The following is a 27,810-nucleotide window of genomic DNA, read 5'->3' on the forward strand; positions in this document are numbered from 1 at the left end:
TCTAGAAGAGTACACTAGCATTTGTTGTACTAAGTCTAGTTTGGGGTAAAAAGTTGTAGTGTCTCTGGCATTTGTACTCACTTTGCTTTAGCAAAGCAACCAATCTAATAACTTTAAGATAATTCATATACTTAAAACTTTCAAATTTTTACTTTCAACTCAGACCTCCACTAGAAATCTGTATTTTCCATATTTTTGCTTGATTGACATCTTTCCTAAGATGTGCAATAGGTATCATGATATAAATTGATTCTTGCTTCACACCACATGCACATCAGTAATAATAGGTGAAATTTATCTCAATGAAACCTAGAGGAGATAACATGGACATAAATGAATGTAACCCTAGATTAAAAAGACATCCTAAACAGGACAGAAAAATCTCTTGCCATAAAGGAATAGATTAATAAAGGGAGCCATATTTTAAATTAGGGAATTTCACTAAAAGAAAAAAAAAAGAAGCTACAAGAAAGGGAGAAAACACTCTCAGAACATTTAGATAACAAAGTAATTTTATCCAGAATATATGGAAAATGCCTTAAATCAATAAAACAAGGCAAAAAACACAGTGGAAAACTGAACAAAAGACTTGAGTAGACACATGGTGGAAGAGGGTATCCAAATAAACAGTAAACATATGAAAGAGTTCATCAGTAATCACAGAAGAGCAAATTTAAGCAACAATGACATAATACCAAATACTTACTGTAAAATCTAAAATTAGAGATTAAGATACCAAGTGTTGGCAAAATTGTGAAACAGCAGATATGCATAGTTGATTGGAACACAAATTATCTCAATCACTAGGAAAAGTGGCATTATAACTAAACGAAACTGAATATGCATAGATTTCTCTGTGAACTCACTTGACTTGTAGGTAAATTCTCAACAGCAACCTACATACTGAACTACATGAAGACATGTGCAAGAATATTCACAACATCATTATTCAGAGCAGCAAAAAAAAATTAAACATTTTAACTATTTATGAACAGAGAAGAGATAATCCACTGTCTATAGACAGTAAAACAGAAGAAGAAATAACATGATCATGTAATGGAAAACAATAGAGGTGAAATAGTATGTATGGCAACCACACACAACAGGACTGATATCACAAACATTCGTTGGATGAAGTCATACAATATGGTTCTAATTACTAAACCTTCTTAAAAAGACAAAACCTTTGTATGGAGTTAGATCTCAGAACAGGTTTATCTGTATGAGTAGAAAAGAAGAAACAAAATGAGCACATTGGATGCTCAGTTGGTATCAGCAATGTACTTTTTCTTACTCCAGATAATATGCAAACGGCTTGTTCACTGTGTGGTTATCTATGTAACTACATATTTATGGATTATGAACTTTTGTATGTATACTAAATTTCAATTTTAAAGAGAAAGCTTTTAAAGGATGTTGATAATTAGGAAGTGTTAAGAAGAAATTAACCAGAATGCTAAAAGCTTTAGTGATAGAAGGAATTTAAAAAATTGAGCCTAAAAAGGTCCAGAATTTTTTTCCAAGTGAAAGCTACCTTCAAAAATAAGTAAAGCAACAGCATTATTTTACATAGCTCCAGAAGACCAGTAATTAAAATAAGGTAGTAAGAACTGCTTCAGTTCTAATTATTAGAACTTGCCGAAATAGAAATAACCTATGAAGAAATGAGCTGCCTGTCAGTGAAAATACTTAAACTGCTCAAGTAGAGGATGTGTGGTTATCTCTTTGAGAAGCTGAAAATAGGATTCAATACATTAAAGTACCTTAATTATAATTGTAAGTGTTGATATTGCTAAGGCCCTATATTGGTCAAATATTGAGAGGAGAAGAGATTTCTGAAAAAAGAATGACAAATAAACTGATCCTTCTGAGAAATTCCCTCCACATCTCAAGAACAAAAACAGAGTATCAAAGTACAAAAAGTCCTTCTGCAAACTCAAGCAGATCATCTTGCTATCTTGATTATGATGAAGACACTGATTTAAATCTGGTCTCTTCCTTTTAACCTCACTACCCAAGGTCAGCAGGTGAGTAAAGATAGAGAGTGGAAGCAATCAGGGAAATGCAAATCAAAACTGCAATGAGGTTCCACCTCACCCCAGTTAGAATGGCTCATATTCAGAAATCTACCAACAATAGATGCTGGAGAGGATGTGGGGAAAAAGGGACACTAACCCACTGTTGGTGGGAATGCAAATCGGTAAAGCCACTATGGAAGTCAGTCTGGAGATTCCTCAGAAACCTGAATATAACCCTATCATACAACCAGCCATGCCACTCCTTGGAATTTACCCAAAGGAAATGAAATTGACAAACAAAAAAGCTGTCTGTACATTAATGTTTATTGCAGCTCAATTCACAATAGCTAAGACCTGGAACCAACCTAAATGCCCATCAACAGTAGACTGGATAAAGAAATTATGGGACATGTACTCTATAGAATACTATACAGCAGTCAAAAACAATGAAATCTGGTCATTTGCAACAAGATGGAGGAATCTGGAACACATCATGCTGAGTGAAATAAGCCAGTCCCGAAGGGACAAATATCATATGTTCTCCCTGATCGGCGACAACTAACTGAGCACCAAAGGGGAAACCTGTTGAAGTGAAATGGACACTATGAGAAACAGTGACTTGATCAGCCCTTGGCCTGATGGTTGATGCACAATTTAATACTTTATCCCTTTTAGTATTTTTTGTTGTTCTAGTACTATGGGTTGAACTCTGTAATTAACATACAATTATTCTTAGGTGTTTAAATTTTAACTGAAAAGTGATCCCTGTTAAATATAAGAGTGGGAATAAGAGAGGGAGAAGATGTACAATTTTGGACATGGTCAATCGGACTTTCCCCAAATGGTGGCGTTAGAAATGTGCCAGGGTATTCCAGTTCAATCCCATCAAGGTGGCATGTACCAATGCCATCTCACTAGTCCAAGTGATCAATTTCAGTTCACAATTGATCACACTGATAGGTCTAAGAATCAAAGGGATCACACAAATAAGACTAGTGTCTGCTAATACTAAGTGATAGAATCAAAAAGGGAGAGAACGATCCAACATGGGAAGTGGGATACACAGCAGACTCATAAAATGGCAGATGCCCTAAATAGCACTCTGGCCTCAGAATCATCCCTTAAGGCATTCGGATCTGGCTGAAGAGCCCATGAGAGTATTTTAGGCATGGAAAGCCAAGACACTCTGGCAAAACAAACAAACAAACAAACAAACAAAAAACAGCAACTAAATGAAAGATCTCTGCGAGTGAGATCCCAGTGGAAAGAATGGGGCCATCAAAGAAGGAGGTACCTTTCTCTGAAGGGAGGAGAGAACTTCCACTTTGACTATGACCCTGTCTGAATAAGATCAAAGTCGATGAACTCAAAAGGCTTCCATAGCCTTGGCAACTCATGACTAGAGCCTAGGGAGATTACTGACGCCATAAACAATAGTGTCAAATTGTTAAGTCAACAACAGGAGTCACTGTGTACTTATTCCTCACGTCGGATCTGTCCTTAGTGTGTTGTCCAATGTGAAGTAATGCTATAACTAGTACTGAAACAGTATTTTACACTTTGTGTTTCTCTGTGGGTGCAAACTGATGAAATCTTTACTTAATATATACTGAATTGATCTTCTGTATATAAAGATAATTGAAAATGAATCTTGATGTGAATGGAATGGGAGAGGGAGCGGGAGATGGGTGGGGTGTGAGTGGGAGGGAAATTATGGGGGGAAAAGCCATTGTAATCCATAAACTGTACTTTGGAAATTTATATTTACTAAATAAAAGCTTAAAAAAAGAGAGAGAGAATGGCAATGGACACATATCCGGAACTGGTCTGAAGCAGAGACTCTGCCAACATGTGCAACAGTTTTCTCATATAGAGGATCAGAAACCTATAAATATCCATCTGTAAAATACACCCTTCTTCTGAGACTCCAGAGTAGTAGAGAAAGAAATGGGAAGGATCAATAGTGTTTCCTTTTTAGTGATTAAATCTAAAAAACTGAATACTGCTTTTCACAAGCTGAACTGCAAAGAGACTTAATTCACCACATACTGGACTTTAGGAGGAACATAGGTATCAGTGAGTGCTGAATTTCTATTTGTGATGTACATTTTTCTGTGAGTATATACATCAATCTTTTGAAATAATGTGTGTATATATATATATGAGGGGGAGAGAGACAGAGGATATGATGCACTATAATTTTCTCTTAGTTGCAAAAAAAGTATTATATATTAGAACTTTAGTTTTTTCTGCTAAATTCATCACCATGTTTTGCAAATCAGTCTCAACAATAATTTTCAAAATTTCAAAGATTAATCGTCATTAAGCTCTCTTATTGTTCTGTCAGCTCTATTATTATTATAGTTTACAGAACAACTTTTTGACAACTGGTTTTCTCTACAATCTTCTTCATGGGACTCTTTTTATTTTAGGAAGTAGAGCAGTTTGTTGATATAATAGCCATGTAATCCATTCATTTCTAAAAAACATAATTCATGTATCAACATTTTTTTGCCATTGCTTGTTTTGCATTATTCACAAGAAAAGCCATTGTGTTTCTTAGCATTAGGAAGCCAGAATTTGTTTCTTATAATTTATCGGTTTGGAGAAAGAAATGTCTCCATTATGTTGCATCAAGGGCCTACCTGCTTCATGGATGTATTTGGCTCTCATACACATGTCCAAATCCAAATCAACTGGTAAAAGTTTCTAAAGGAGTTTTATTTTATTAACATACTTTTTTTTTGACGGGCAGAGTTAGACAGTAAGAGAGAGAGAGAGAGAGAGAAAGGTCTTCCTTTTTCCTTTGGTTCACCCCCCAAATGGCTGCTACAGGCTGCACACTGTGCCCGTCCGAAGCCAGGAACCACGTGCTTCCTCCTGGTCTCCCATGGGGTGCAGGGCCCAAGCACTTGAGCCATCTTCCACTGCCTTCCCAGGCCACAGCAGAGAGCTAGACTGGAAGAGGAGCAACCCTGTGTATATCAGTGAAAACAGTACATCCTCTAGTTTTACATTTTACTAGACCTTACCTATTTGTATTGTTCATTTCCCACAAATGTGTAACAATTCATCAATGGCTTTTAATATTTCAGTTGACATGTGAAAAGAAAAGTACATGAAAATAGGCTTAGTGCAAATAATAGCTTTCTAGATGCACACAGTACATGAATCAATAGACACTAACTTACCAACCTTTTAGAAACTTCTTCTGGATGGATGTGGTAATAAACACCCCTCACTAAAGGATTCTGCTAAATGATTATCCTCTCTGTTATACATAAACTTTACTAATATAATGTTTTAATTATGTTCCCTTAGCTCTTAAGCAATAATTAGAATCTAAACAAAATGGAAGACTTATTGGAAGAGTCTCTTCTATTGCTGTTAGCAGCATCATTAACATCACTCTTATCTACTTCTATTGCAGTGCCCACTATCAGAGCTAATAAGAATTCATAATAGGTCACTCTCTATTAAGGGAAATCTTGTACACTTACTCTGGGATTAAGAACCAAATTGTTGAAACAGATTGCTTGGATTTAAACTTAGCTTACTCACTAACTATTTATGTGAACCTAGACAGGATAATTAACTTTTTAATCTCAGAATTCTTACCCAAAAAGTAGGTATCTGTATCAATCAATATGGACTATCTCACTAACAAGATTTTTATATTGAACATGCATTACTGGTCATAATTTATAATTTTTTCAGAACTTTAAAAATTTATTTTGCATTCTATATCTAGGACCTTAATCAAGTGAGGTTTTCTATAATTTCCTTTTCTATTAGTGTCATATTAGATCAAATTTACATATACTTCCCAAAATGAGTATACTATAACTCTTATTTTGTCCTCCACCCCCTTCAGCTTGTATAATACAGCTATATTTGTAAAAGACATCCACACTTGACATACCAAGGGGTAAAATAATCTCTTATAAAATCTTGGGCCATACTCTGCTCTAGCACAACAATCTTTTCTTTTTTCTGCATTTTCTTTTAGTTGAGAGACACAGAGATAGAACTAGATAGATGAAAAGAGAGAACTCCCATAAATTGGTTTACTCCTCATAGGCTCATAATGGCTGGAGCTGGGCCTGGCCAAAGCAGGTTCCCTGGACTCAATCCAAGTCTCCAATGTGGGTGACAGGAACCCAATTACTTAAGCCAACTCACTGCCTCTTAGGATCTATTTAGCAGGAAGCTGAAATTAGGAGTTTAAGCAAGGAGTTGAACTAAGGCTCTCTGAAGTAGAATATAGTCATCTTAACAAGCATTTTAACCACTCGGCCAAATGCCTGCCCCTAGCAAGATAATCTTTAATAGAATTAGAGAAGACTTTTCATTAATTTACTTTTTATAATGACTGTTGGTCTGATTTTTCTACTTCTTCCAATATCAATTTTGGCTATTTATATCTCTCTAAATGTTGATCTATATCATTTAACTTTTAAATACTGACATTGATTTGTTTACAAAATTCCTTTAAAAATAATTCCAATCTTCTGTAGTTACAGTATTTGTGTTATGTTCAAAACTATCTGTGTTGGCCAGCGCCACGGCTCAATAGGCTAATCCTCCACCTGTGGCACTGGCACACTGGGTTCTAGTCCCGGTCGGGGCGCCGGATTCTGTCCCGGTTGCCCCTCTTCCAGTCCAGCTCTCTGTTGTAGCCCAGGAGTACAGTGGAGGATAGCCCAAGTGCTTGGGCCCTGCACCCGCATGGGAGACCAGGAGAAGCACCTGGCTCCTGGCATCAGATCAGCACAGTGCACCAGCCACAACGCACTGGAGAGTGAACCAATGGTAAAGGAAGACCTTTCTCTCTGCCTCTCTCTCTCTCACTGTCCACTCTGCCTGTCAAAAAAAAAAAAAAAAAAGCAAAACTATTTGTGTACAGTTCAAGAGATCTTTAAAATCAACCAACTTTAATATTATCAAAATAATATCTCAATATCTTTAAAATATTCAGCCTACTAATGTCTGGTTTATTTCATTAAGCTTTATCTAGATTTTATTAACTAAATGTTCAACTGGTTTATTTGCTTGTTAATGGTTTTTGTCATTTTTTAAAGATTTATTGATGTATTACTTATTTAAAAGGCCTAGTGATAAACAGAGACAAAGAAGGAGAGATCTTCAATCCACTGATATACTCCCCAAATGGAGTTGGGCCAGGCTGAAGCCAGAAGCCAGAAGCCAGAAGCCAGGTACTTCATACTGGTCTCCTCTGTGGGTGGCTGGGGCCCAGGTACTTTGGCCATCATCTGCTGGCCTTCCCAAGTGCATTAGCAGGAACCTGGATAGGAGGCCGGGTGTGTGGGCTGCTGGCTGAACCCATGCCACAATACCAGCCTCTGTTCTTGTTATTTAAATAAATGCATGTATTTCTGTGAATTGTTTTTCTCTAAAATGTTATCTGTGCCAAGTAAGCACTAATAAGAATAAATTTTATTGTTATTTGGCTAGAAATATTTTTTAGATTTCATTTTGATTTCTTGACAAAAATTGTGTACTTTTTAAAAAAATTTATATTTAATTGAACTATAGTTAGAAATATGTCGTGTATATATCCCCCTTAGTATTTATTCAGATTTCTTTTCTCACCAAATATGTAGGCAACTTTGAAAATTATGTAGGTGCATTTGAAAAGTAAAACCAGTGTTTTACTTAACTTATTAGTTTGCAGGAGAGTTATGGTAATATCTTTAACTGTGATTGTGTGCTTTTTTGCACTGGCATTTCTGTAAAATTATGCATTTTATTTCAAGATCTTGTTATTTCATGCTTAAATGTAATCATTGCTATATCTTCTTGATGAATTGTTTCTTTTGTAATTATATATTTTTCAATTTTATCTCCATGAATGTACTTTGTCTTAAATTCTACTTTATTTCAGATTAATATCACTGGACTAACTTTCTTTTTGCATACTTATGAGATATATATTTTGCACTCTTTAATTTTTTCATGTTTTTTCATATATATGTAACCTCTCTCTGGCTCTGTCTCTCTCTGCCTTTCAAATAAGTAAATAAATATTTAAAGTAATTTTCCACTATTTCACCATTGATATGAGGTGATGACACTATTGAATCATACATTTACATATTTTTTGTTCTAGTCTTAGGGTTTCTGATCTGTCTATTCCTGCTCTGGTATCATGTTGACTTAATAGTGGCGGCTTTTTAAAATACGTTACTATTTGAAAAGAGGATTGGTTCTTACATACAATTACTTCTTTTTCAGTTTTTCTATTATTTCAGTATTTAGACATATCTATTTACTAGTGGGCATTAACAGGCTTAAGAAATAACTTCTCTGTAAATATTTTGTTTTGGGAATATATCAATGATATAACCTGTATGTACACATATGGCAGATACTAATACCAAGTACTAGTATATTAATCACATGTTTCTTTCCTTCTGACAGTCAGCTGGACACTATCTTCCAGACTTTCCAATTAGATATGGCCATATCACTGGGTACTACATAATAGAATTGGACAGAGTATTGTAAAAGCATACCCCCAAGCCTAACTCATAAACAACCTTCCGCATAATTCTTCTCTTTTTCTTCCTTGAACTAACGTTCACTGTGCAGTGCATTTTCTGAAGCTATCCAATGAAAATAATAGAGATTATGTATTAGACTAGAGCTCTGAATGAGGACACAAAATAGAAAAAGTCCTACAGTGGCTTTAACATAGAAAAGCAACTATGGATCAAGTGAGAGAATAATCAATTTTTATCAAAGCATCAAGATTGGCTTAATACCACTAATATTTCAAATATTTGCAGTAAGTGCAAGGTTCAAATCTTTAAAAATTTTGGACTTAAATTGCTTATGTTTTTTATTTTATTTAAGGTATAGAAATTTCATGTATTTCATATATACAAATTTAGAAACAGTGATTCCTCCTGCCCACACTCCCACCATTCCACCTCTTTCCTCTCATATTAGCTCTCTTAATTCTTTCAATGATCTAATTTCAGGTTACTTTACTCAAAGATTAACTGTACATAAAATAAAGAATTTAACAAATAGTAAGAAAAAAAAAAAAAACACTGTTCTGCAACAGTAGAGATGAGGGCTGTAAACAGATCTCTGAGGTATCTCCATACGATCTTCCACAATAGCTGTACTAGTTTACATTTCCACCAACAGAAGATTAGGGTGCCTTTTCCCCACATCCCTGTGAGCATTTATTGTTTCATGATTTCTGTATGAGAGCCATTCTAACTGTGGTGAGGTGAGATGAAACTTCATTGTGGTTTTTATTTGCATTTCCCTGATGGCTAGTGATCCTGAGCAATTTTCCACGTGTCTGTTGGCCATTTGAATTTCCTTCTTTGAAAAATTTATATTCAATTCCTTTGCTCATTTCTTAACTGGATTGTTTTCTTGTTGTTGAGGTTCTTGAGCTTTTTATTGATTCTGGATGCTTTTCCTTTATCAGTTTCATAGTTTGCAAATATTTTCTCTTCGCTTTGCTTAGTGTTCCCTTTGCAGAGCAGAAGCTTCTCAGCTTAATGTACTTAGATTGTTTCAGAATTCACAATACTTAGATTTTAGAAAAGCAATATGGTAGATATACTTCTATTATTCAACATTTAATTAGTTTTGCTGCAATGAGCTAAGGAGATAGTCACTCTAAATGAGTAAAGCCTTTAAATGGCCACATGATAAAATATTCTATTTTGAACTTTAAAAAATCATTTGGTTTTCAGAATATTTTGGAATTTAGATTAGTGCATATGGGATTATAGGCTTAAAATTCACACAAAACTGCATCAGTTCATTTGCTATAGGTAAATCAACAGACTGTAAACTTTATTTTCTTTTATAAAGATCAATGTGTTCTGAACAAGAATATAAGAACACCTCTATTAACGTCATATAGTCCTACTCTATTTCACCATTAGATAAATGTCTAAGGACATGGTTTGCATAGAACATTGGAATTATAGCTCTATTATGGAGCAAAGTGATTCATTTTTTCAAATGCTATTTATTTTTATCAGCTTTACTCTTTTTTCTATTCCACAAGCAACCAAAAGTATCCAAAATATATTTCATTGGATATCAAGATGTACAGTGCTTAAAAAATAAAATGAATCTCTATTACTTATGACTACAATTAATAGTTATGACATTCACAAATATGTCATTTGTCCAGGTATTGAGATATGAAAATAGTTGCTCACTCATAAGTAGATTTACTGTCCTGATTCAGTCAATTCAAACACTCTAGCATGGGGACATGTAAATCGGAAACCCTCCTACATATGCAGTATTTCTGGACCTAAATATCAAACTAGGAATTCCGATTGCATTTATAAATTAAGATTCCTTTATAAATAAATAATTTTATTTTAATTGACACTTTAATATTTAAAGTTGGACTAAAAAAGATGCCATTAAACTTTATTAAACATATATTGGGGGCAACACTGTGACATAGCTGGTAAAACCACTGCCTGCAGTGCCGGCATCCCATATGGGAAATGGCACAAGTCTCACTGGCTCCACTTCCAATCCAGCTCTCTGTTATGGCCCAGGATAGCAGTAGAGGATGGTCCAAGTCCTTGGGCCCCTGCACACATGTGGAATATCTGCAAGAATCTCCTAGCTCCTGGCTTCATATTTGTCTAGCTCTGGCCACTGTGGCCATTTGGGGAGTCAACCAGCAGATGGAAGACCTCTCTCTTTCTCTTTCTGCCTGTGCTTCTCCTTAACTCTGCCTTTCAAATAAGTAAATATATCTTTTTAAAAAATATACTTTCATATAAGCTGATTGATTAAAATATTTTAAACAAAAATATATTCTCCTTAAAGAAGATGGCATTATTGAAACTACACATTATTTTCTAAAACAGCTGCAACAAAGTTTTTGCGCCTGTCGTACTGAGCTCTGCAGTAGTTGATGGGGTCCCTCCCCCATCAACTTCCCAAGGGATCTGCACCCAGCCCCAGACCTTGCAGGTATTAATACTTATGGCTCCCACCTGTACCTTCCTCAAAAGGACTGCCCTTAGCTGACAGAGCCATATTTTTCTCTCCACCTCCCCACCTGTGTTGCGACTGATGATTAACAGGAAGAATTGGGAAGGGGAGTGCATAGGAACAAGTGCATCCTCCTTGCTTCCGGGCAGAATAAACTGTGACACAATTCACATCCCAGAGCTCTCTGTGTGATCAAGATGAGATTGCATTTCCATTGAAACCACAGCTCTCCCTAGCTGCTTCTTTTGTGTATCATGCTTCCCACCTACCTTTACAGGTTTCCTGTGACACAACCTTCCCAACAAATACCTTGCATTGAAAACTACATCTTACGGTCTGTTTTAGGAAACCTGACTTAAAACAGTACATATTATTTATAATTTATTAAACACCTACTAAATATTAAGAATATGTATGCTTTACACAATGTGTTATTTTATTCTACAAATACCTTATCAGTGGGAAAATTATTATCCTCATATTATGGACTGGGAAAACCCAGGCTGTTTAGTGTTGAAAATCTGCAATTTAGTAATCAGAGATAAACCCAACAACCCAAGTTGGATAATATAGTTCTAATACCTCCATTTTTCCTGTACTTCTCACTCACTCTGTACTGCATTTTATCCTGAAAATTTAAAAAAAATTAAGTATCTATTCAACTATACTTTTTCTAGTGAAATGGAAGTTGATTGACATTTTATTTTTCCAAACACTGATGTAATTTGTTTAAAATGAAGGTTAGATTGTATGAGTCATATAATTTCCATAAGGGTTTATTAGTGGACAGCATGGATTCCACTAAAAAGGAAATAAACATCTGTATAATGCCTTCATTTTCTTGAAAGGGAACATTTTATAGAAGTTGGAAAATAGCAAGGAGGGAAAAGATCATGTCAGCACAATGTTATTGGTCATATACAACGCAATCTTAGGTTTCATGGAGATTTCAACACAGGAAATGGGTATATTAGGAATGGCCTAATTCATAGGTTTTCCTGACCTTGGTACAGTGGTTCCTTTGAATGACTCTCAAGGAAAAGCTGTAAGCAGTGTTTTTATACCAGCTTCAATAATGCATATTTCAAAGCCAAAACTACTCAGCCTGTTTACATAGTCTACACTCAGAAGGAAAATAAGCGTCAATAGGCCCCACCCAGAACAGCATGTGACCTTTCATTATAATCCTCCTGAGTCTCTGATTAGGAAAGGAATTTTATTTTTGTTTTTTTCCCATTCACCAAATCAAAGATTCTTAGTTTAATGCCATTCTGAAAAATAAGACCCCTCCCTCTCAGCTACTTAGCCACTTAAAAAAGTTACGTAATCCTGTTATGTTAGACTGTAGGGAGAGTCCATGACTTACACATCTTTGTGGCAAAATATTACACAGAGTAGAACATTAATAAAACAGACTGCAGTTTCTGATATCCTGATTCCTTGCCATTGATCAACAATTGTTAGATCCATAATAAAATCCACAGGCAACTGATTATCTCAAAGAATCCTTTCAACCATCCTGTCTAATGAAAAATTCAATCCTATTTCATATTTCCATTAAAAACTATCAACAGAAATATTACATATTTTCTATATCTATTTTATTTACAATTACAGTTTTAGCAGTTTATAACTTGATTAGCAAAAACTATATTACCTATTAAGTATTCATCATATATCATGAAGCACACCGAGCATTTAAAAAGCTTTCGTTGAGGGGAGAGGACATATAGCACAGTGGTTGGGATGCTGCTGGTGACACCCTCATCCCATATCTGAGTGGATAGATCAGGTCCTGGCTCCTTCACTTCCAATACAGCTTCCTGCTCATGTGCACCCAGGGAGGCAGATGACTGCTCAAGTACTTTGGTCCCTGCCATCTACATGAGGGACCCAGATTGACTGCCAGACTCATGGATTCAACCTGCTCCAACCCTGGATGTTGCTGGCACTTGGAGAGTGAACCAGTGGTTGGTTCTGTCTGTGTCTTTGTCTTTGCTTCTCTTTCACATCAAGTGAAAATAGATAAAAATTATTTAAAACCTATTTTAATAATCAATATTAAGATAAGGGAGCTCTATTAATTCCCCATTATGGAGCAAGACACTATGGCTTAGAAAATGTATCAATCTTTAATGAAGAATCTGGAACCTGAGTTTAGCTACTCCAGTTGCTACATTTAATGTCCCCAAGTAGAAACATGTGATTAGTTCTCCATAACTCCATTTCCACATCAAAACAAAGTGCTTGCTTTGCAGATTTTATCTATTATCAGTGAAATACATCTTTTTCTCACCATTAATTCTATCATTTCTTTCATAATCTACTGCTTGAACTGTTTCCATGGCCTCTTCCATTGACCTCCCTATCTCCTATTTCATTTTCCCACCACACAGATCACTTATCTCCACATACTATTTCCAGTATATTATTGATTTATTTGAGAAGCAGAAAGACAGAGAGAAAAAGACAGATAAGAATAGCTCCCATCTACTGGTTCACTCCTCAAATATCTACAACAGCCAGGACTGGGCCAGGCCAAAACTAAGAACCTGATCCAGGTCTCCCACATAGGGACCCATGTATTTGAACCATCACTTCTGCATTTCAAGATTTACATTAGCAGGAAACTAGAGAAAGCCAGGTATCAAACACAGGGACTCTGACACATCCTAGTCAGAGTCTTAACCATTAGGCAAAAGGCCCACACCTAGTTTTGTTTTGCTTTGTTTTGTTTTCTTTTTTCTTTTTTTTTTTTTTTTTTTAAGATTTTATTTATTTCTTTGAGAGGTAGAGTTACAGACAGAGAGAGGGACAGACAGAAAAATCTTTCATCTGCTGGTTTACTCCCCACATGGCTGCCATGGTTGGAGCTGAAGCCAGGAGCCAGGACTTTCTTCTGGATCTCCCAGGTGCGTGCAGGGGCCCAAGCACTTGGGCTGTCTTCCACTGCTTTCCCAGGCCATAAGCCGGGAGCTGGATCAGAAGAGGAGCAGCTGGGACACGAGTTGGTGCCTATAGGTGATGCGGTTGCCACCGGTGGAGACTTAGTTGACTACAACATAGAGCTGGCCCAACCTAGTAAATTCTTACAGTGCATGACTGATCACATTAACCATTTGTCTAAATTCTTTCAAGGATACCCGTCATATTCACAGCTTTGTCCATGCAACTGAGCATAGCAACAGATCCCTTCTATTGTGGCTGTTGCTGAACGCTTTGACTTCCTTGCCTCCTACAACATATTTATTTGAGAAATATTTATAGGGTATAATTGACCTAGGCTTGGTGACTAACATGACATGAGATCTGAGGACTGAAAGAAGGTAAGAAAATTGGTTTAGTTATAGGTTAAATTTAAGTAACTGAGGTAGAGGAAAATGGAGATCAGCCTTAGAGTTCAGATCTTTTAAATTAGTTCCCTACTTAACATCTCAATATCCTTTCAAAATTTCAAGTTTCTTTCTTTCTTTTTTTTTTTTTTTTTTTTTTTTTTTACAGGCAGAGTGGACAGTGAGAGAGAGAGAGACAGAGAGAAAGGTCTTCTTTTGCCGTTGGTTCACCCTCCAATGGCCGCTGCAGCCGGCGCACTACGCCGATCCGAAGGCAGGAGCCAGGCGCTTCTCCTGGTCTCCCATGGGGTGCAGGGCCCAAGCACTTGGGCCATCCTCCTCTGCACTCCCAGGCCATAGCAGAGAGCTGGCCTGGAAGAGAGGCAACTGGGACAGAATCCGGCGCCCCGACTGGGACTAGAACCCAGTGTGCTGGAGCCACTAGGTGGAAGATTAGCCTATTGAGCCGCGGCACTGGCCCAAGTTTCATTTTTTAATTGACAAACAGGAATTGCATATATTTATATGGTACAATGTGATATTTTGATTCATGTATCTATTGGGAATGATCAAATTAGGCTAATTAATGTACCTACCACCTTAAATATTTACAACACCTTCTTTTGTCCACAGACAGTTCAAACTCAACATATCCACAATCAAACACATCTATGCTCAATTCCTAATCTTTGAGCGTGCCACATCTCAAAGACTGTCAGCACCATCCATTTAGCCACTTGCTTTGCCTCCAACAACCTCCATGGTCACATCCTACTACCACAAAATGCCAAGCTTATCTTCACAATAGTTCTCAGATTGTCTTCTCTTCATCTATGCTGTCCCCTTCCTGATTCAAGCAGCTATCTCCTCTTATGTGACCTTGCAATGCAACTACTGGCATCTGCTTCATACATCTATAAGACATTCACAGTTACTGTCTATACTAAAGGCATACTAACGCCTTCATTTCTGTGAGGACACATCTATGTCTGAATATATCATCCCTCAACCAACTTTTACACAGAGGTTTTGTGTTTTGCTTTCATAACACCAGTCTAAGTAGAAATTTCCCTTTGTTTGCATACTTAATTATTCTCTTTCTTCCAAAAACATCTCTAAACTCCATAGGTATACAACACCCAGTATATCCCAAGTAGCTAGTCAATGACTGGTAAAAAGCCAGTTACCACCATTTCTTCCATATCTAATTAATTAATGGTCAAATGCACAGCAAAGATCTAGGCCACTGGTTTAGCGGTAATACACATATAGCCAGTGAAGTCATGGGTTGAATGACTCACTACGGGAAAATATGTATTGCAGAATAGAAGCAGGAAAAGTGTATGTACAAGATCAGCACAAGAAAGACACTGAGATAGTAAGTAAACAACGAAAGTTTTTTTCTTTTCAGACTAAGGTAATTATGTCAGAGACACCAAAGTAGAAGAGAAAACAGATTGGTCAATTATGTAAATATCTCACTCAGAGTAGTCGATAAGGAAATGGAAATTTTTACCTCAGAATAATAACTTACTTTCCATCTGTACTTTCATTTCCATCTCTCTTTTTCTCTGCACAGTCATCACATCTGGACTTCTAAGATTTTCCTTAGTCTTTATCATATTTATGAAATGCTCTCAAGATAACAAGTCTTTATTCAAGCATTTACTGCAATTTAACTATTTCTATTAAAATACTTCAGGAATTAAAATGAAAAAAAAAATTCCCAGTCTCAGTCCAAATTGAATATCTAAGCTGTATAATTCATTAATTTTCTATCACATATTCTATAGTACCTTACATATTGACACGATGTGTTTGGAACTCTGTGAATCTTTCGTGATCACCTGAATCCATGTATTACAAATATGAGTTTCTGAGTATCTAGATTCAAACCTGTTTAATGTGCTTTCCCAAGCACTTGTCATAAGTACATACTTTATCAATGCCTCACTGTGGTGGCACTGTTAAAAACGCCATTGCATGAGCAACTAGAAAACTACTTTCTCAGGAAACAATAAATCTACTTACAAATGAGAAGGAAATGGTAAATCAATAATCTTAACCTGTTAAGAATTTTAAAAACTGAAATAAATGAGGCATGAAGTTGAAATATTTTCAAACATGAATGGCTCAGTTAAAATAAATTTGTTATAATATTAACAAAAATGCATACTATGCTTGTCATCTGAAACATTACACAGGTAATAAAAATCCTTTTAAATATAGTTGTAAATGAATTGTTCCTAAAGTTCAAAGTTTTATCTAAACTAAATACATGGAATAGTAATTTAAAATAGTATTTTGAAAAATATTTAAAGAAATGTGTGTGTTTATATATGTGTGCATACAGAATATATACAAATACATTATGCATACATACACATAAGAAATTGGAAGGCATTTGTGAAATTACATTGACTTGAATTAAATCATATTACCTCATGCTTAATATAAGCTCTGTTAGAAAATGGTTTATCTAAACAGTAACTATGCCAACAGCATGTGAACCACTGACTACCAAAACGTTTAAAGGAAGTAAAATTTTCAGGAATTTTTATTCTTTGAGTAGCAGTTACATAAAGTTTCAACTTACCTAAACCATATTCCCTCCCAGGGCACAGCCCTGAGATCAGATATCAAAGCAGTAGGCCTCAGAAGTGTGAATGCATATTCTAAGCAAACACTACTACTTGAGTATTGAAAGCTCTGGGGTGGCGACCCATGGGGATGGGGGCAGAGGAGAATGCTGTTTTCCAGAGCTCTAGTCTCCATAGGAGAGTAAATTCAAGGACTAAATAGAGAAAACTAAGAATCACTTTTGCAGTGCCTTGACCAGAGGGAGAAACAGGACACTCAAAACAAAAATCAAGTTATGCTAAATAGTTTCTGAAACATGGGGTCACCACATAAAGCAAAAAGTTGTAAGTGTGGAACAGAAAATCTAGTCTCCTAATTTTCTAGCTACATTTAAATTACCCCATAAAATTGCTATGGAATTACTACTGACTCTAAAACTACGTCACAATTTTTTCATTATGTGTTTTCAGCAAGAAGAAAAAAAAAGAGTAGCAAATGTGCCTTCAAGTTGAAGTCCTCCATTTATTTTGTACTCCCACATTATGCAGAAAAATCTTAATGATTGGGAAATAGTTATTTCCCTTGGAGAGTTCAGGCTATTTGGTTATATGTATCCATAGGTCTCATACAACTCATGTTTGATATTTTCGTATATTGAATTTAAAAAGTTCAAGGCTCATGAATATCACGTATTTTATACAACAACCTTAAATGCCTATCCATTCAGTAAATGGCTTTTAAGTAAGTGTATGGTTCTAATCACTAGATCTATCTAACATGTGCTGTCCTCTGTTATCAATAGTTTGCTAAAATACCATTCGGGATCATTCAAACATAAGACAAGAAAATTGAAAGATAAAACTAAAATGGATCCGTGATTTATACTACATACTCTACAAAGTAACAGTCAAAGTTCAAAAGCCCAAATAAAAAAACCAAAGATTTTTCTCAGAGTAAGTTATGATTCCAAGAACATTCCAGGTTCCAAGTCAGTGACCACCCAACCAACATTAAATGTTACCTATTTAGTATACTGAGTAAAAGTTAAAGGGCAACAAGCTTTCCTAGGGCAAAAATCTCATAATTATATAAAAGATTGGTTGGAGCAACATGCAAAATAAACAGATCCACTCAATGTGGGGCTAACCACCTTCCCCACCCAAATCAATCAAATTCCATAACAGATGTACCCATTCACCTTCCTCCCTCCTACAGTAGAATAAGTATTTTCTGCCCCTATTAAAGGCAAATCTTTGCTCTGGATTTTATCTTTCAAAAAGAAGTCCTCTGCAGTGATTTTTCTCTTTCTCCTCTATACCATCAATAACCCCTTTTTAATTGATGATACTAATTGACATATAAGTGAATATTAACTATCCTAAGACAAAATAAATGCTCTTCACTCCTGATCGCAAACCAACTCCTCACTAAGTGTCTATGATGATGTCACTGCAAAAATTCTTTAATAAGTTATCTTCACTAACACACCTTTCCTTTTCTTAATCTGCTTCAATAAGCCATGTACGTATACCCTTCCAGTGAAACAACCCTCACAAAAGAAATCAATGTATCTCACCATTTTTAATCATTTGCTATGGTTTGAAGTATGTCCCTCAAAAAGATATTATGAGTTTTAAATTTCTAGTACCTATGAACGTAGCCTCATTTGGAAATAGGATACATATATATAAACACACACACACACACACACACAATTAAGGTGGGCATTAGTCCAATATGACTGGTGTCTTTATAAAAACAGAAAACAGAGATGCAATCACAAGCATATAGGCAGAACAACATATGATGACAGAGGCAGAGATCAGCATGATGCATCTAACAAACTGAACAATGCAAGGGATTGCCAGCAACACTAGTAGCTAAGAAAAGGATAGGAACAGTTTCTCTCTAAGATCCTTCAGAGAGAGGATAGTTCTGCTGACATCTGGGTTTCAGACTTCTGGCCTCTAGAAATGTGAAAGAATAGATTTCTGAAGCTTTAAGTGGCACGGTATATGGTAGCAGCCATGGGACACAAGCACATCATTTCATTTAACCTGTCACCAGTATTTGACAGGATGAAAAAATTTCTTGGAAAATTTTCCTTCTCCTCATGTTTGTAGTTATCACTCAGAACTGATTCATTCTGGATCTCCAAATGCTGGCATATCCTAAAGATCTTTACATACTTTTACTTACCATTTAGATGTTTTTAATTTTCATATTTAGAATTCTAGCCACAAATTTTCCCCAAAGTTCCAAACCAACATTTATATGTAAATGACAAATCAACTTTCCTACCTTGGATATCCGATAAGCATCACAAAATTAATACAATCAGAACAGAACTATTTCATGATTGATTACTGAAATATGCATTCCTCAAGATTTCCCCTAATCTGTAAGTAGCACCATGATCCATCTATTTGCTCAAGCCCCGAAACCTAGAAGTCATCCTAATTTCTTCTTTCTTCAATATTCCACATCTGCTCCACCTATGAGTCCTGTCTGCTCTACTTCCAAAACACAGATATGATTCACGGACTTCACTCCATTTCAACTGTGACCCTCTGCTCTGAGAGTTTCATCTCCCATTGGCTTATCACAAGAGCTCACTAGTTTCTTTCTGCTCTGTTCTTATCCTTCCCATATTTCCCACCCTATATAACAATGAGATCATTCTTTCTAAAGGGAAAATCAGATCAAGTTACTTCTATGATTCAAATCATCCAGTGATTTTCTCTTACGTTAAAAGAATAAAAAGCGAAAATGAAATTTCTTAAAATCTACATGATCTAGTTTCCGACTTTCTCTCTGACCTCATTTGTCTTTAAGTATCTTCAATAACTATATTCCAAGAATTCGGGTCATCTCATCACCTATTAAATATGCCATGATTGCTGTTCATTTGCTTGTTCCTTCTTGGGATAATGCTCCTTCCTAACTCTGTAACCAGGTTTTCATTTCATTCAAGTTCTAACAAATGTCATCTATTCAAAGTGATCTTCCTCTGTACAGCAATTAAAAATGATTAATCACTCTCTGTAAAATATCTGTGTATATGTTTACTTTTCTAATGTTATGCTCTGCATGGTATCTATCCAGAGCTGAATTCATTTACTGTATTTATTTTATTTCTATTTACAGTGTCTAAAATGTCAAGGATTCCACATTGCCCCAACGTGTCAGTGATTAGAACTATTCCAGACTTGAATAGATAAAAAAAAAAAAATTACATGCTGAGTGATTGAAAAATGAATGGGAGTCAGGCAGGAAAATACACAGGCTTATCATTCAGAGGCTACTGCAATTTATTTAAGTTATAATGGTGATTTTAACAAAAGTAAATGATAGCTCTAATGGTATAAAGTGTATTGCCTTCACTTATATGTAAGAGAGTTGGGAATTCATTTAGCATGAGTGTGAGATAATAAAGTCTAATAATTAATATACTTGTGATCTGAGTAAATGAGGAGATGATCTATTATCAAAGTAGATACCAATGGCAGAGCAGTAAAGCAGATATTTTTAGAAGAAATACACAATTATGGTTAAAATGTGGGTCTCTTAGGGTCTCCGAAGATGTTTATGCTTTTTGGCTCTACAGACTAACTATACGGGATCCTGTGGAATCTGATTTCTACCCTCTAGAGGGTGGAATTTGTTTTTGTTAAATATTAATCTTTAAAGTCTACATGTAGTCAAACACATTGGGTATTTTTTCAGGTTTTACCTTGCTTTATCACTGATGATCATTTGCTCCTTCTTGAAAACCCTTAATGTAGATTCCTATTATACATTTGTCTGCCTTTTCCTGCCCTCTGAGTGTGCTTTCTGTTAAAACTCAGATAAATTCCAAATCTTATTGTGATTCGGAAAGCCCTCCAGAGCCTAGACTTTACATATACTTCCCTACTTACCTTTTGAAGACCTCTCTCAGCCTCCTAACTACAAGATATTTCTCCCTGTTTCATATGGGTTAATTCCACTCAATTACTTAACCAAGGTATGATTTTTTTTTTTCTCTCTTTGGAGTGCACTGAAGGTTTTATCTGCATGGGAAATTATCAATGGACCTGATAGGAAAATTACAGCTTTTTGTTGGTAAAATGCCTCTTATTCACACATTTTTCTACTATGCTAAATTTTTCATCACACTACTTCCAGTTATTTTCCTGGGAATCAATCACTTACTACAGTTTCAGCATGAACATGTCCCGTTTTTATTAAAATTCATTTTAAACATTTTAAGACTTACAAACACTCTTTTTACTAATATTATATTAACAAATGGTGGAAGTAAATCCTTATGCCAAATAATATTACTAACCTTTACATATTTGATCGAGAACACATTTATAAAAAGCAAAAGCAAGTTCACCTTGCATGATTTAAAATCAAGTCTTTCTATTATGCGGTTTCCATTATATCTCCCAAGGTAGGTCTATAAAGCAGGCCATCATGCTATTTCCAGAAGTTGTAAAAAAATCAAGTACCCAAAGGACCAAACTTAATGGTCCAGGGAGAAGGGTTTGCAACTTAGGGAGTGTAACACAGAACTGGGCTGAAATACAGCTCGATATTTCAATTCAGGCCTAATGCAAATTTGGAAATGAAAACCAGTCTTCCACTACAGGCATTTTCTCTGCCACAAATGTTTGAATCCTAAGTATTTTTTTAATTATTTGGCTCAATTTATGAATGTAAACAAGAATATTAAAACTTTATACATATATTTCCATAATATATACATAATAGTCATATTTATTCCTCTTGAATCGCTTTTCAGGAAAGATATTAAAAACTGCATTATTCATGTTAATGGTACCTTTAATGTGTATGTTTTAAATTGGGTGTACTCACGCTGATTTTCCCATTAAGGTTATCTTCTTCTCTCACTGCCAGGGCCTTCAGAAAATTATCTTGCAGAGTTTTACCAGCACTCGTCAGTGTCCTTTAAAAAATAAGTCTTCAGTTATAACACGTTAGCTAACAGATACTCCTTAAAACACTCTGCGGCAACAGTCATGCTTCTTTAGTAAGAGTGACACTTTGCTTATGATATGAAAGCCATAAACATAATATGAAAATGTGTATTGTGAAAAAATTATTCATGGAGTTCAAAATTCTCTTGCATCAGTATTAACTCATCATTTAATTCTATTTTTCCACAAACTCTGTGAAGTAGGCTTGAACAATCATTAATGATCTACCTGATTCAATTTAATTTCATGCAGTTATATTCTTTATTTATAAATAACTGGGATCGAGCAATAAACAACATACATTCCATATTAAGCTATATAGAATTAATTTCATTTTGTTCTTTTTATATCATTAAAAGTTAATGTATTTATACTCCCCACTTGGCATAAATTTAAATTGCCTATATTTGAAGTATAACATTTATTAATTTAAAGAAATTCAAATGCTAGATGCCTAAGCCAATATAATTACTAGATCAGAAAGGTAATTTTAGCTTTTCAGTGAAGAATTAGGGCAAGAATAGGAACGAAGATGACTTATCTTTGTCAAACAAAAGAAAATGCTAAGAACCTAAGAACCAAATTAATTCATATAAAAATAAACTTAAAAGGAAGCATATCACAAAGCTCTCAATAACTAGTACACAACATAGTGAGGAATGATTTCAAGAGTTATTTGTGAAATAATTTTTATACAACAATTTCCTATATATTCCACAATCTTTTTCATTATGTGTCTGCTATGTACCAGGTACTGTGCCAGGGCATGATGATTAATAATATGTAATTCTTGCTCTCATTTTGCCTGAGATCTCAGAGAAAATAAATTGCTATATAAATACAATGGCATACTATTTGGTAACTGATTCAACAGACATAAACAGAGTATTGAAAGAGTTCATAAGAGAGAGATGCTACCATTTTAATAAAAAGTTAGTTAATATTAATTTGAAAGCAATTATTATCAAACTAAATGTTAAAAAATGAGACAGTACTAGCCAGTTTGGAGGGTAGAAGAGAGAGCGCTGTGAGTAACTACAAAGAAACAAACAAAAAATTCAGACATAAAATTGCAAGAAAATCTTAGGTTATAGCAGAGCTGGCAAAAAGTAAATGCAGGAATTGAGGCAGACTAAATATTAATAAAATTTAACACTTTTACAGATACATTGTTATAAATATTTAGTAAGGACACACAGGTAATAGGAACAGAGCCTAACTTTAAACTCAGGAAGTCTGGTCCTAGAAGTCATTCATATAACCACTAAAGTGCAATACCTCTCAGCTCAGGTCTGGATCCTACTTTAAGCATTTGTAGCCTGTCTACATAGAATGTGTTGAACCACAAAAGTCTTGTGTAAAGAAATAGGATGGTTGAGGCCAGCGCTGTGGTTCACTTGGATAATTTTCTGCCTGCGGAGCCGGCATCCAATATGGGTGCCGGGTTCTAGTCCTGGTTGCTCCTCTTCCAGTCCAGCTCTCTGCTGTGGCCCCGGGGATGGCAGTGCAGGATGGCCCAAGTGCTTGGGCTCCTGCACCCACACCTGGCTCCTGGCTTCCTATCGGCGTAGCTCTGACCGTGACAGCCATTTGGCGGATGAAGCAACGGAGGGAAGACCTCTCTCTCTGTTTTTCTCTCTCACTGTCTGACTGTATCTGTCAAATAAATTTAAAAAAAGAAGATATAGGATGGTCAAATTTGTGTGTTAGAAGCAATATATTTGTTCAGCTTGGAGAAATGAAAGTGAAGGAAATTAACACTGAAGAGATTAATTAGGAACTATTCCAAAGCCTTTGCAAGACTAAATATCTGATTCAAAGCAGTAGTGCAAATTCAGGAAGGAAAGGATATGTTAGGTAAGTATTTAAGAGGTAAAATGGACCTAGTGATTTTTCTTTGTGAAGAATTAAGGTGCTATCCCCACTATGTTTCATTAAATCAATAAAGCTATGAATAATATGCAACCTAATGGTCATTGTGTTCATCTAGAGGTAAAATCCTTTAACTTATCAAAACTTGTTTTTTTCTTTTCTAGCTTGATGCACTTTGTCTTGTCGTATCAATATCAACTAATAATTCAGACACCTAAATGAACATGAAAAATAACCACTAGTCAGTACCAAAGGAGAGAATCAGATATTTGAGATTTTTAAAACAATTTATCTGTCCAAAGTGAAAATTCTATATTACTATATATCCTATGCATTGCTCTAATCTTAAATTTCTAAAATATAAAACTCATTTTCTCAGCCACTTGTTCAAAAGAAACATATCATTTTTCTATTTTTAACAGGACAATTTTTTTTACTTGGTCAATTCTCACCTAATGTCTTCTTAAGTTCTCTTTTAAAAATCACAATATTGTGGAAATTCTTTGTGATAAATTTTAAAAAAAGTTAATTTTCTAACTGTACCAGTAAGGACTTGCTTAGGTTATGCAAGAGGGAAAAAATTACCCAAATTTCCATTGTTTACAATTACAAGACATTATGTCTATACGATCAGATAAGATCTGCACCACAATACATTATATTCAAATATAACTTGAACATTATATTAACATTATATTCAAATATAACTTTTAACAGTTAAACATAAAGAAAAGATTCTAAAATCTGCATGAGAGAAACATATTACTTCAGAAGATCCCCAAATAGACTAACAGCTTATTTCTCATCAGAAACCATCAAGCGTGGAGAGAATGAAGAGACAGAGTCCAACACCTGAAGGAAATTGTCAACCCAGAATACTGTACCCAACAAAGCAATCATTTATAAGGTAAGGTGAAAGAAAGACCTTCCAAAATAAACAGAAATTGATAGAATTTGTCACAACTTGTCTAACCTACAAATGACTCTTAAGGATGTGCTAGACACAGAAACAGAGAATGAAAGTCATCATTATGAAAGACTGTGAAGGCAGAAAATCTCCTAGATAAAGTACAAAAGAAATCAAAAGTAAATAATAGGCTGTTTATGGAAAAATGGTAGGACCAAATGGTTACTTATCAATAATAATCTAGAATGCAAATGGTCTAAATTCTCCAGTTAAAAGATAAAGACTGGCTGAATGGGTTAAAAAACAAGAGCCATTTATTTGCTGCTACAAGAGACACATTTCACCAATAAAGATACATACAGAAGGAAACTGAAAGGATAGAAAAAGATATTCCATGCCAACAGAAAGCAAAAACGAGCAGTTATAGCCATCCTAATAACAGACAAAATAGACTTCAAGACAAAAACTGTCAAAAGAGACAAAGAAGGGAACTATGTAAGGATTAAGGGATCAATTCAACACAAATATTTGACTATAGTAAATGTATGTGCACCCAATTCTAGGATGCATTCTATTTTGAAAAAAAGTCAATGGATCTAAAGGGAGACATAGACTCCAAAATAATAGTAATAGAATACTTCAACATCCCACTTTCATCAATGGACAGACCAACTAGACCAAAAATCAACAAAGAAAGATCAGAGCTAATCTACATTATGGACCAAATGGATCTAACTGAAATCTGCAAAACATTTCATCCCACAGTTGAGGAATACACATTTTTTGCATAAGTGCATGGAAATTCCTCTAGGATATTCCATATGCCAGGCCATAAATCAAGTCTCAGCAAACTCAATAAGCCACTGGAAATCATACCAGGTATCTTTTATGATCACAGTGGAATGAAGTTGAAAATTAACACCTAAAGAAACTCTAGAAAATATGCAATTGAACAACATGCTCCTGAAAGAACAGTGTATCATAAAAGGAATCAAAATGGAAATTTAAAAATTCCTAGAAATAGATGAGGATGACAAAAAATATCAAAACTTATGGGATACAGAAAAAGCAGTGTTAAGAAAGAAGTTTACAGCAATTAGCACCTACATCAATAAAGTGGAAAGGCTTCAAATAAATGACCTATCTATGCAACTCAGTGATCTAGAAAATCAACAAACCAATCCCAAAATTAGGAGGAAAGAAATAAAATTAGAGAAGAAACGAACAAAATTGAAACAAAAAAGATGCAAATATCAATGAAATGAAGAGCTGTTTGTTTAAAAAAATAAACAATCTGATATACTACTGGCCCAACTAACCAAAAAAAAAAAAGAAGAAGAAGAAAAAGACCCAAATCAGAGATTAAAAAGGAGATTTAACATTGGATATCACAGAAATAAAAACGATAATCAGGAATTACTATAAATAGCTTTATGTCAAAAAATTGGAAAATCTAGAAGAAATGGACAGATTTCTAGACACAAACAGCCTACCAAAATTGAATCATGAAAACACAAAAAACCTAAACAGACCAATAAACAACATGGAGATTGAATCAGTAATAACAACTGTCCCAACAAAGAAAAGCCCAGGATGGGACAGCTTCACTGCTGAATTCTACCAGACATTAAAAGAAGAACTAATTCCAATTCTTCTCAAGCTATTCAAAACAATTTAAAGGGAGGGAACCCTCCCAAACTCCTTCTATGAAGCCTGTATCACCTTAATTCGTAAAGCAGAAAAAGATACATTAGAGAAAGAGAACTATAGAACAATATCCCTGATGAACATAGATGCAAAAGTCCTTAAGAAAACATTAATTAGATCCAACAATACATGAAAAAGACATTCACCTTGACCAAGGGAGTTTATCCCTAGGATGCAGAGATGGTTCAACATATTCAAATCAATAAATGTGATATATCACATTAACAAACTAAAGAATAAAAAGCATATTATTACCTCAAGAGATGCAGGGAAAGCATTTGATCAAATACAACAACCTTTCATGATAAAAACCTTAAGCAAATTGAGTATAGAAGGAACATTTCTCAACACAATCAAGGCTATAAACAGCAAACCCACAGCCAGCATCACATTGAATGGGAAAGTTGGAAGCTTTTCAAGTAACATCTGGAACCACATAAGGGAGCCCATTCTCACAACTACTATTCAACACAGCTCTGGAAATTTTAGCCAGACCCATTAGACATGAAAAAGAAATCAAAGGAATATAAATTGGAAAGGAGGAAGTCAAATTACCCCTATTTTCAGATGACACAATACTACATAAAAGGGAAACAAAAGCCTCCACTAAGAACTATTTGAATATCTAAGAGAGTTTGGTGAAGTTGCAGGATATAAAACCAACACAGAAAAATTAATAGCCTTTGTATGTGCGTGTGTGTGTGTGTGTGTGTGTGTGTATATATATATATATATATATATAAGATCAGTCCCATTCACAATAGTTATAAAAAATGTAAATACCTTGGAATAAATTTAAGCAAGGAGTTGAAAAATCTCTACAGTGAGAATTACAAAACATTAAAGAAGATATATATTTCCAGCACTGTGGCACAGTGGGTTAATACCCTGGCCTGAAGCACTAGCATCCCATATGGGCACCAGTTCTAGTCCCGGCTGCTCCACTTCCAATCCAGCTCTCTGCTATGGCCTGGGAAAAGCAGTACAAGATGGCCCAAGTCCTTGGGCCCCTGTACCCACGTGGGAGACTCAGAAAAAGCTCCTGGCTTCAGATCAGCATAGCTCTGGCCACTAAGGATATCTGGGGAGTGAACCAACCGATAGAGGACCCCTCTCTCTGTCTCTCTTTGTGTGTGTGTGTGTGTGTGTATGTGTAACTCTGACTTTCAAATAAATAAATAAAAGATATATAAAAAGACACAAAAAATGGATGAATCTTACATGTTCACAAACTGGAAGAATTAATATCACCAAAATGTCCACACTAGCAAAAGCAATTAACAGATTCAATATGATTCCACTCAAAATACCTATGATCTTCTTCTCAGATCTAGAAAAAAATGATGCTAAAATGCATATGGAAACATTAGACATCTCAAATAGCTATAGCATTC

The 27,810-nt window shown here is 35.2% G+C and overlaps 1 protein-coding gene across 3 annotated transcripts in view; it reads right to left on the bottom strand.

Annotated features, from left to right (window-relative positions):
• Nucleotides 1-27,810, bottom strand: part of CFAP299 (cilia and flagella associated protein 299) — a 730,672-nt gene that overhangs the window by 412,278 nt on the left and 290,584 nt on the right. For all 3 annotated transcript variants that reach the window (XM_002717091.5, XM_070047979.1, XM_070047978.1), the window contains one exon: nt 21,809-21,899. In XM_002717091.5, the coding sequence (XP_002717137.2) occupies nt 21,809-21,899 (91 nt within the window). The remainder of the gene's footprint in view (nt 1-21,808; nt 21,900-27,810) is intronic.

Source organism: Oryctolagus cuniculus, chromosome 8, assembly GCF_964237555.1.
Source record: "Oryctolagus cuniculus chromosome 8, mOryCun1.1, whole genome shotgun sequence".
Taxonomy (NCBI): domain Eukaryota; kingdom Metazoa; phylum Chordata; class Mammalia; order Lagomorpha; family Leporidae; genus Oryctolagus; species Oryctolagus cuniculus.